The sequence below is a fragment of the Pelodiscus sinensis genome, chromosome 17 (assembly GCF_049634645.1).
Source record: "Pelodiscus sinensis isolate JC-2024 chromosome 17, ASM4963464v1, whole genome shotgun sequence".
Classification (NCBI taxonomy): Eukaryota; Metazoa; Chordata; order Testudines; family Trionychidae; genus Pelodiscus; species Pelodiscus sinensis.
Genome location: NC_134727.1, coordinates 13766994 through 13779046, shown reverse-complemented (window position 1 = coordinate 13779046; position 12053 = coordinate 13766994). Strand labels below are relative to the sequence as shown.

General features: G+C 43.2%; 1 protein-coding gene across 7 annotated transcripts in view; it reads right to left on the bottom strand.

The window, feature by feature from the left end:
* Positions 1-12053, bottom strand: part of GABRB2 (gamma-aminobutyric acid type A receptor subunit beta2) — a 395901-nt gene that overhangs the window by 218031 nt on the left and 165817 nt on the right. For all 7 annotated transcript variants that reach the window (XM_014580642.3, XM_014580644.3, XM_025178486.2 and 4 more), the window contains one exon: positions 6598-6818. In XM_014580642.3, coding sequence (XP_014436128.1) covers positions 6598-6818 — 221 coding nt within the window. The remainder of the gene's footprint in view (positions 1-6597; positions 6819-12053) is intronic.

The window sequence follows — 12053 nt, the reverse complement described above, 5'->3', positions numbered from 1 at the left end:
GGCTCCATACAGCACTGCTGCTTTGAAATGCCGTGGGGAGCCCAGGATCAGTGGTGAACTCCCCAGGTGATCCTGGGCTCCAAGCAGCGCTGCCACTTTGAAATGTGTGAGGAGCCTGATGCTTTCACCTAGGGATGTTGCTACCCTTCAAAGGCAGAGGTGCCCTATCGACTAATCGAATAGTCAGTGCAAAAATGCATCGACTATTTGATTAGTCAATTACCCAATATTTAACTTAACATCCTTAAATTGAACCTGAATATCAGACAACATAATTTCAATTAAATTCCCAGCACTTACCCTTGACAAATTATTCTTCTAGAGTTCACAAGGCAACACCTAGTCTGCATTAAATATCCAACCATAGAACAAATTGATTTCATTTCTATCAGCAAAAAACAGGACTGAGCTCTATAGTTTATATGAAACTCGCTCAACAACTTTATGTTGCATAAATATAATTTAATGCAGGTCACACTTGTGTTTGTACACACACACACATAGAGAGAGAGAGAGATGGGATCACTTTTTGTGGTATCTAGAGTAATGAGCCTTAATTTTGTAAAATACTAATTATTACTTGGAAACTGTAGTACAACACGCAGTAACATGTACAGCCGGTCCCCGAGTCGCAAACGGTTGAGTTACGACTGTTCGCATTTACAACCAAAGCTCCCATGGAGTGATCGTAAAGGCGGTCCCCGAGTTACAAACGTGACCCACGCTTACGAACAGCGCAGTCACTATGTAACTCAATGGGGTCCGAGTTACGAACAGATCGAGTTACGGCCAAGTGTTTGGTCCATAACTCGTTCGTAACTCGGGGAGAGGCTGTAGTGAACATGGAGTTTGTAGTGAGGCATAGAGTTTGGGAGCTAAGAAAAGATGGATCATAATCCCACTTTCGTTACTGTCTTTGGGAAAGTAAATGAGGCCAAATTTTTCAAACTTGGGCTTCTAAAGTTAGGCCCTTGAAACCACCTAAGTTCCTCAATTTTCAGGGGAAAATCTTTAAACTATTTTCAGGTACAACAGCTACTTTCAAGAATAGCAATGTACTGAGAAGTTTAGAGATCTGATAGGTTTGCCAAGCTAACTCACTAATCTAACAAATTTTATAGTAAATATAACTTAAGAGAGTCAGTGTTAAAAAAAAAGGAGGTAGGGGGGGATCTCTCTCATATTTTGCTTCTCTAGACCTCAGTTGCCCTTTGCTCTCTTTTGGGAATCCATGTGTTATTCTCTGCAAAAGACTGTGCATTTAGTCCTCATTAAACAAATATGTTTAATGAGATTTTCCAACCTTTTCTACTTCACATCATACTTGGCTTTCCACCATCCTTCTTTCAAGGCACCAAAGCAACTATAGCAGCCTTCAATTTGGGGAACATGCTCTTCCCTTTCCATCTCCAAAACACTTCTGAAGATCCATTCTGTTCCTTGAAGCACTGCTGTTACAATTAATACAGCCTATACTTTGGGGGCGAGAATGGTGTGGCACGGCACACTGTGCAGATCAGCATACAGTATATGTAAATATTGTTAACCAAAACCACTCATTCACCCCTGCTAGAGTCAAACATGCCCAGACTGAACAGGACATCATTCATAAGGAAATAAAGGATTTTTTGCAGTAATGAGTGCCAAGAGCAATTTAAATTTTGGTGCACAATAAAAGGATAGATACAATGTTCATAAATCAACAACCACACACCACCCATATATATATTTATATATATATATAGAGAGAGAGAGAGAGAGAGAGAGAGAGATGACTATATTGATTCCTTTTGCTTCTTGGATCCAGGTCCAAAGGGGCTTTTTGTTTTTATTAAACAGATTACAGTAATTAAGCCTGAAACCTTTCATTTGTCAAGAAGAGGAGAAAAGACAACATGGATTATACATGTCCCATACTGTCCAGAAAGCTTCGAAAGTAATATCTGGGAGGCCACCACAAGAAGGTAACTGAATCTTCAGCTCAACTGAATCCTGGATATGTTTGCTGAGACTGACAACAAGAGCACCAATAATTACATGCATTGTGGATGTGAGCATAGGAACTTCTTTCACACAGGAGTCTGACTACACTTAGATAGTAATTACTTTTCATCACTAACACTCTGGGCTAAGGACAAAAAAAAAGATTCAGAACAAGAAACCAAGACATTTTTAAAAATGGATTAAACTTCATCTGTTTCAGTTCAGTACATGCAGAGGGCAGGGCAACATCTGAGAGATCTGAATAGGAAGTTTGTCACACTGGGTATGTCTAGATTACATGCCTCTGCTGACAGAGGCATGTAAAATAGGCTACCTAACATAGTCAATGAAGCTGGGATTTAAATATCCCTGGCTTCATTAAAATAAAAATGGCCTCCACGCTGTGCCAGCTCAGCTGATCATCGGCACAGCGCGCGAGTCAAGAAGCGGATCAGTCGACAAAGGAAGCCTTTGTCGACAGCTCCCTTATGCCTGAAACGAGGTTTACAGGAGCGGTCAACAAAGGCTTCCCTTGTTGACTGATTTGCGTCTTGACTCGCGCGCTGTGCTGACGATCAGCTGAGCCAGCACAGCGCGGTGACCATTTTTATTTTAATGAAGCCGGGGATATTTAAATCCTGGCTTCATCGACTATGTCGGGTAGCCTATTTTACATGCCTCTGTCAGCAGAGGCATGTAATCTAGATATACCCACTGTAATGCAGGAATACTCCAATCATTTCAGATAGTTATCAGCTTTGTAGTTTTAAATTGCCATTTTCAGGAACTGTTTTCAACACAAGCCATGGAAAAAGAATTGTTGAGCTTTCCTATGATACTGCTTAGTTAGGCTGTTCTATTTCTTTACCATGACACAACTGAGAATGCATTTAGCAGTATATCCACCCAACATCACACGTAATAAACTAAAAGACATAGAAAAAAATTTGAAGTCCAACTGCACCTCAGGAAAATGGAAAAAAGTCTATAAGCAATAGAAAATTCAGACCATTCTGAGCAGCTCCTCCCAAAAATGATGTATAAAATGGAGCATCTGGCTTTTTTAAACGATGAATTTACTAATTGCCTTCTTTCTTCCTAACCTCCACTTGATATTTCAAATCCTTTAAGGAAATGCTACCGAATACAACACTTAATCCGGAAAGTTTAGTAGAGAAACTGATATATCCCTTATATGTTATTAAAACAATAATCTTAGAACTTTATTAAAAATTACACAACATTTTTATTCTCAAAATTTTATCCTCAAAATTTATCCAAATGGCTTTTATAGACATCTCTTATTAAAACATTTAAGATGACATTGTTTGCAATATGTTAGCAATTCAGACAGATATGGGCAGTGAAGATCGATGTACAGTAGAATCATAGAATACTAGAACTGGAAAGGACCATGAGAGATCATCAAGTCCATTCCCCTGCCCTAATGGCAGGACCAAGCATGGTCTATATCATCCCTGATAGATGTCTGTCTAACCTGCTCTTAATTATCTCCAGTGATGGAGATTCCACAACCTCCCTAGGCAATTTATTCCAGTGTTTAACCACCTGACACTTGAGAAGTTTTTCTTAATGTCCAAACTAAACCTCCCTTGCTAGAGTTTAGGCCCATTGTTTCTTGCCCTATCATTAGAGGCCAGGAGAACAATTTTCCACACCCTTTTAGATACTTGAAAACTGCTATCATATCCCCTCTCCATCTTCGTTTTTCCAAATTCAACTATCCCAATCCCTTCAGCCTTGCCTAATAGCTGATCTTTTCTAGACCTTTAAGCATTTTTGTTGTTCTTCTCTGGATCTTCTCCAATTTCTTCACATCTTTCTTGAAATGTGGTGCCCAGAACTGGACACAATACTCCAACTGAGGCATAATCAGCTCAGAGAAGAGCAGAAGAATGACTTATTGTGTCGTGCTCACAGCACTCCTCTTAATGCATCCAAGAATCACGTTTGCCTTTTTTTGCAACAGTGTCACACTGTTGACACATATTTAGCTTGGATCCACTATGACGCCCAGATCCCTTTCTGCAGTACTCCTTCTAGACAGTCACTTCCCATTCCGTATGGGTGTGTCTAGACTACATGCCTCCTTCGACGGAGGCATGTAGATTAGCCAGATCGGAAGAGGGAAATGAAGCCGCGATTAAAATAATCGCGGCTTCATTTAAATTTAAATGGCTGCCCCGATCTGCCGATCAGCTGTTTGTCGGCAGATCGGGGGAGTCTGGACGCGATGCCCCGACAAAGAAGCCTTTCTTCATCGACACAGGTAAACCTGGTTTCACGAGGCTTACCTGTGTCGATGAAGAAAGGCTTCTTTGTCGGGGCATCGCGTCCAGACTCCCCCGATCTGCCGACAAACAGCTGATCGGCAGATCGGGGCAGCCATTTAAATTTAAATGAAGCCGCGATTATTTTAATCGCGGCTTCATTTCCCTCTTCCGATCTGGCTAATCTACATGCCTCCGTCGAAGGAGGCATGTAGTCTAGACACACCCTATGTGTGAAACTGATTGTTCCTTTTATAGTGGAGTACTTTGCATTTTTCCTTATTAAACTTCATTCTATTTACCTCAGACCATTTTTCCACTGTGTCCAGATCATTAAGAACTATTTAGAAATCCATGTGTCCAGATTTAATGCATCTGAGGGTTCTGAGAGAGTTGGTAAATGTCATTCTTTGGACATTCTCTTTGAAAACTCATGGGCTGTGTCTACACTGGGCCACTTATTCCAGAAAATCACCCGCTTTTCCGGAATAAGCTGCAAGCTGTCTACACTGGCCCTTGAATTTCCAGAAAAGCAATGATGCTCTACTGTACAAAATCAGCCACTATTCCGGAAAAACTATTCTGCTCCCGCTCGGGCATAAGTCCTTATTCCGGAACACTGTTCCGGAAAAGGGCCAGTGCAGACAGCCCAATAGTCTTTTCCAGAAAAGAGCGTCTACATTGACAACAGAGGCTTTTCCGGAAAAGGGCTTTTCCGGAAAAGCAGCCTGCCGATGTAGACGCTCCTTTTCCGGAAAAACTGAAAACGGAATAGTATTCCATTTTAAGCATTTCCGGAAATTCATGCCAATGTAGACACAGCCATGGAGATCGGGAGAGATCCTGGATGATTAGAAAAAGGCAAATGTAGTACCCATCTTTTTAAAAAAAGGTAAGAAGGACAATCCAGGGAACTACAGAACAGTCAGCCTTACCTCAGTCCCCAGAAAAATCACGGAGGGGGATCCTCAACGAATCTATTCTGAAGCACTTGAAAGAGGGGAAAGTGATCAGGAATAGTCAACATGGATTCACTAAGGGCATGCCTGACCAATCTGATTAGCTTCTATTATGAGGTAACTGGATCTGTGAATACGGGAAAGTCAGTAGATGTGATATACCTTGACTTTAGCAAAGCTTGTGATATGGTCTCCCTCAATATTCTTGCCAGCGAGTTAAAGGAATGTGGATTGGATAAGTGCACTGTAAGGTGGATAGAAAGCTGGCTAGACTGTCAGGCCAACGGATAGTGATTAACGGCTCGATTTCAGGTTGGCGGTCGGTTTCTAGCGGAGTGCACCAAGGATCTATTCTAGGGCTGGTTTTGTTCAACATCTTTATTAATGATTTGGAATAGGGTATAGATTACAACCTCAGCAAGTTTGAAGATGACACTAAGCTAAGGGAAGAGGGAGATACATTGGAGGGCAGGAGTAAGGTCCAGAGTAACCTAGACAGATTAGAGGATTGTGCCTAAAAGAAATCTGATGAGGTTCAACAAGGACAAATGTAGAATCCTGCACTTGGGATGGAAGAATCCCAAGCATTATTATAGGCTGGGGACTGAATGGCTAAATAGCAGTTCAACAGAAAAGGACCTGTGGATGAGAAGCTGGATATGAGTCAACAGTGTGCCCTTGTAGCCAAGAAGGCTAATGGCATATTATGTTGCATTAGGAAGAGCACTGCCATGAGAGAAGAGATTATTTCCCTTTATTCCACTCTGGTGGGGCCACATCTGGAGTATTGCATCCAGTTCTGGGGCCCCCACTATGGAAAGGATGTGGACGCATTGGAGAGGATCTAGCAGAGGGCAACAACAATAATTAAGGGGCTGGAGCACATGACCTATGAGGAGAGGCTGAGGGATTTGGATTAGTTTAGTCTGCAGAAGAGAAGAGTGAGGGGGGATTTGATAGCAGCCTTCAACTTCCTGAAGGGAGGTTCCAAAGATAATGGAGAAAGGCTGTTCTCAGTAGTTTCGGATGGCAGAACAAGGAGCAATGGTCTCAAGATATGGTGGGAGAGGTCCAGGTGGTATATTAGGAAAAAACTATTTCACTAGGCAGGTGGTGAAGTATGGAATGGGTTATTTAGGGAGGTAGTGGAATCTCTATCCCTAGAAGTTTTTAAGTCTTGACTTGACAAAGCCCTGGCTGGGTTGATTTAGATGGGATTGGCTCTGCTTTGGGCAGGGGGCTGGACTTCATGACCTCCTGAGGTCTCTTTCAGCTCTATGATTCTATGATTTTGAATTATGAACCTGGATACTTTTCAATTAGAAACTGATTCAAAAATATAATTAAAAATGGATGGCACTGACCTGAGACCATAGAGGACTGTTCCATCTGGATGCAAACGAATCATTCTGTTCTTCACAGTGACCCCATGTACAAACGATTTCTTGTCATTCAAGAAGTAGGTATCAGGGACCCAAAGTTGATCAGCTACTCTATTGTCCAGTGTAAGATTTAAAGGTATTACATTATATGACAGCCTCTTATCCCTCCAGGCTTGCTGAAAGTACATTGTCAAAGTGTAGTCCTGCAATATTAAAGACAAAATCATTATTTGTAATGAAAACAGACTGTTTACTTGGATATATATTACTAACGTATTAAAATGCAGCTTATACTTTGTGGCAGTACTTGCATACAGAAACTTAAGCTTTGTATTTTCATAGGTTGTTTTGTATTTTCACAGGTGGTTTGTTTATGTTTATATAGAGAGGAAAAATTATATTCACTTTTAATTATAGAGACTGGAATACAAGTAGACTGGGGTATTACCAAATGTTTTTTAAATGAACTTAAGGGCCCATTAAAATGTAGCCCTTTTAAAAACACTGAAGTCGCTACAATTTATGAATTATTCAAGGAGTTTTACAAGTCTGTGTTCTAGAACACAGGAAATGCTGAGATTCTAAAAACATGGAATCTAGTCTTGTATTTCTTCCTAAAATATATCCAACTCTTTTCACATTCTTTTCTATGTGAAAAACTATTGTGATCCTGTTAGCTTTCAGTGGGGGCAATAAAACAAGAATGATTCCTAACCTCAGTCCCAAAAAGTCCTATTTAAGGATTGAGTAAATCCCATTTTCTTCAATGGGACTATTAATAGTGTATAACATTAAAATACACTTATATGTCTTTGCTGGTTTAGGAACTAATTGACTTTGAATCAGGAACCTAATGAATATTCGGGAGCTGCACTGACCTTTTGATGACTGAGCACAGAATATACTTGTAAGTGTATGAATTGTTAAACAGAAAAGGAGCTATATTAATTATATATTGTATATTAACTTTTCATTGCATAGACAATACTTAGTACAGATACACAGTCTCTCTCTCTCTCTTCATGGAATGATGACTGTAAAATAATACAATAGACAGGCAGCCTGCATTTTCAAATTACCAGAAAGTCACAATGGCATAACTTCAGTTTTCTGTGAGATCAGAAATAGATTCACGGTGTTTGGTTTGAGTGTTCCTATTTAACATGACCTCAATTGCTTGGTGATAAATGATAGCTTAAGAAACGGGAATATTATCTGTTTTACTAGATGCAGTCAATAAAGCTGATTTAATTACAAACACCCTAGAAGTCAGAGATTATATTATTTTTTGAGATTTTGTATCTATCCATCAGCCTGACAAAGCTTTGGACTTGTGAAAAGATAGTTACCTGTCCATGACTGGTGTACTTCAAGATGCATTGCTAATGGCCATTCCACAATAGCTGTGTGCTTAACATGTGCACTGGTGCCAGCAGTTTTTCCCCTAGCAGTACCTGTAAGGGAGCACCTCTAGTGATCCATGGAGTGGCACTTCCCTGGCACATTATAAGAGGTGTTGACAGCTCCCCCCACATTCAGTTCCTCCTTGTCAGAAATTCTGACTGTGGGGAAGGAGAGCGGAGTGTGCAGTGGACATGAGCAAAACATCTTGAAGAACACCGGTTATGGACCAGGTACCTATCTTTTCTTCTTTGAGTGCTTACTCATGTCCATTCCACAATAGATGACTACAGCAGCTTCCACTCGGACATGGGTAGAAGTCAGGAATGAGAAGGCTGCAGGACTGCCTTGTCACATCCAGCATTGGCCCTAGTCTGAAGGTGTGCACAGGCAACCACTCAGCCACCTGACATAAGTCCTAGATAAGGACGTGGTCCAGGAATGCCACCAACAAAGCCTGCACTCTAGTCAAGTGCGCATGCACAGTCAGTGGTGGCAAACACCAGTCAGGTCATAGCAAGTATGGTTACACAAACTTATCCAGTTTTAAATCCTCTGGGTAGAGACTGGCTGACCCCTTATATGCTCATTGATGGAGATTTCCTGGGTGGTTTTCCATAATATCCTAATCCTCTCCAGGTAAAAGGCCAGTGCCCACCACACTCCCAATGAGTGAAGATGCCTCTTCTTGTTAGGGATGGATGAAGACCCTGCCACTAAAGGCTCCACATGTGCTTGTCCAAGACCCTAGCTACCAACTTGCTCTCCCATCCCACATGATCCAGGCTCCAAGTTGGCCAGTGGTACCATGGCATAACAATGTGTCTTGGTGCCATTGCATTGGCTGTGGTGCCAAAGGTGCTGGAGGTCCCACCAGAAGGGATTGGGAGTCCTGCACTGAGGAAGAACTGGAGTCATTGCACCCGCCTCTTGACAACCATAAGATCATGAATGCACAATGGGACTAGTACCAACCTCGGGACTGTGAGTCTGGCATCAAAAACTTGGACTTCACTAAGCTGGATGCCCCTGGATTGACTGTGGGTGGGGTGAGGTGGTGGCCTGTGGTAGCCTGTGGCTGGTGATCTACACCTAGCACTTCTTGAGAATAGTAGTTCTGAAGTGGAGTCGTGCCCATATCTGAGAGAGAACTTGGAAGAGGGTTATCATGGGAAGCTTTGGTGCTTGTACGGGGAAGCACTCCAATTGTGCTGAGGGCTTATGGCTCCTCTGTGCAGATGCCCTCATTTGGAATTCAATGCACTTGCCTCTGAGGATCTGCGCCCCTGCACTCTTTATCCATGCCATGAATTCCTATGACATGGGACACAACCTGATAGTATGAGAGGAGTTAGCAGTGCATTCCTGTCTCAGTGATCACAGGCCAGTGAATGGCACCTGGAACCCTCTCTCTCTGGCATCTGGTACCGATGCTGAAGGGATCCTGCAATGCCAAATGTGGGTTTTCCCTTCTATGTGGAGTCATAGAGCCCTGGGATGCCGATACTGCCAAGCACAGTATCTCCTGTGCGATCTGCACGCCTCTGAAGTGGAGAATGTGACTTGATCACCTGGATGTGACTTAGATTTTCACTGTACAGAGAGGGTGGAATAGAGACACCTGGGGTGCGCCGCTCTGCCTGAGGCACGACCCACAAGCTCGATGGAGATTGTGAGCTACCCGATATGGGTCTGCACTTGTTTGTCACCATGTCTACTTTTTCCTGGGTGGGATAGGGCTCCCTTGTTGCCCTCCTTGGCTTCTTTTCACCAGTAATGGGTGAGTAAGAGGGTGGTGTAAGAGGGTGGTGCTGACTCCAGTTGGTGCACCAGTGCCAGAGTTAGGGCCAACTCCATGAGGAGTACTCTAAGTCAAATGTCCCACTTCTTCTTAGTTCTAGGATTAAAGGACTGGAAAATTTTGCCCCTGTCACTGATGTGAGTCTCACTGAGACAGCACAGGCAACTTCTATGCTGGTAACTTCTATGCCCTAAGGCCACTGACCAGAATAGACCATTTGAACAAATCACAAGGCCTGATGATTGGAACATGCCCCAATCAGGGTTGAAGTCTCTAAGAGGACCAGGTACTTTATACTATAGGCCAGTGGTCCCCAACCTTCAGAGGCTCCCGGGCGCCCGGGAGGTGGGGCCATTCACGCGCCGGGTGCCCGGGAGGTGGGGGCCACTAACGCGCCGGGCACCCGGGGGCGGGGCCGCTCATCCAGGGGCACGCCAGGGGACTGGGATGCCCTTGCACCCGGTGCCAGCGTGTGCCCTAGGGCCGGGGCTGGGGCCGCCTGAGTACCTTGTGCCGTGGTCCCGGGGACGGTGCTGCCGCCCGAGCCACGCGCCTCAGGCCGGCACCGGCGCCGCTCGAGCACCGCGCGCCCGAGCGCCTGTATGTGCCCTGGGGCTGGGGCCGCCCGAGCGCCGCGCACCCAGCGCCGGTGCGTGTCGCGCACCTGGGGCCGACGCCTCCCGTGCGCCGGGGGCGGGGCTGGCCCAGGTTGTCGGCGGGCGCCCACGAATGCCCCGGCGGGCGCCATGGCGCCTGCGGGCACCGCGTTGGGGACCACGGCTATAGGCAAACTATGAAGAAGACTAACAATGGGGAGAAGGAATAGCTAAGGCTGGAGCAGAGCTGTTCCAGTGCACTGTCACTGGTGGCAAGAAGGAACTGAGGGGGGAGTAAGCATGCAGTACACTTTATACCATGCCAGTGAGACACTGCTCCAGGGTCACTAGAGGAGTTCCTTCACGGCTACTGCTAGGGGAAAAACATCTGGCACTGGTGCACATGGAGAGCATGTACACCTATTGTGGAATGTACATGAGCAATATTTGAAGAATAATTTTATCTTATTTTGAGTAACTGATCATTTAATGATTATGCCTCATGTTATCATTCACCATTTGTCTGCTAACACAGAGAAACTTAGAGATACTCTTGGGCAAAGAGGTTATTCTGCAAACTGCTATACTAACCCCCAATTAATTTACTTTGTATTTAAACTTCACGAGTGTTGTCCAAATGGCAAGATATTATGGCTGAGAATGGAAACTATCACCTCAGTAGACAGATAAAATAATTAACTTTTTTTCCAGCTAAAACTCTCTAGTAAGGTTATTTGCATTTAGCAGCACTGAAATTAACCTGTCTAAGGACTGACAGTGTCCCACGAGATATCACTTTTCAGATACTCACAGCCACAATCTCCATTACAGAACTAGCAAGAATAATTGCTCACAAAGCATAACAATGTAGGTCTATTAACATTTTCTTACTCCCACACTTGCCAATTCCAGTGTTACTGTTTTAGGGACCAGCTTTCAAAGGACATGTGAAAATACACTTGTTATGTAGGCACTCACCAAAACTTACATTTAAAAAATATTCATATTTCTAGAAATCCCACCTTCGGATGGGGAAAGAGACAAAGAAGTTTAGTGACTTCTTCAATGTTCAGGGCAGAAACTGTAAATGACTTCCTGATTCCTAATCCCAGGTTTGAACCATCAGATCGGACTTTTTCTCTGCTTTGAATCTTTTCACATAGTTTGTGGGTGCAATTTTTGACTTGATTATGAAAATATTTCAACATACAAATACATGCATTTTGAAAATGTGACAGGAAGAGTTTCTGCTTTTTTTCAACCTCCACTTCCACCCATTTAACTAGTGGGAAGATATTTAAAATATAACATTTGAAAATTAGGTGATCCTGCTTCTCCTGCACTGCATAAGACAATGTTTTTGAGTATTGTAAATGCTCAAATTTTTTCTAAAGAGAAAGAAACATTTTTTACAGCACAGAAACCCTTTTTGAATGAATGGTTACATTCCTGTTCCCAGTGGAGTCCATCAAGGAGAACTTTTAAATGCTTTTTTAGTGTTTTTTCCAATTCTGGTTAAAAGCATGTTCTGATTCAGAAAGATATTAATAGCACTGCTTTCCCCTCCACATATAAAGGAATAGTGGAAATTTACACAATCCTCTTTCCTTTACATTCCACATTTAAAGGTAAACAGGCCT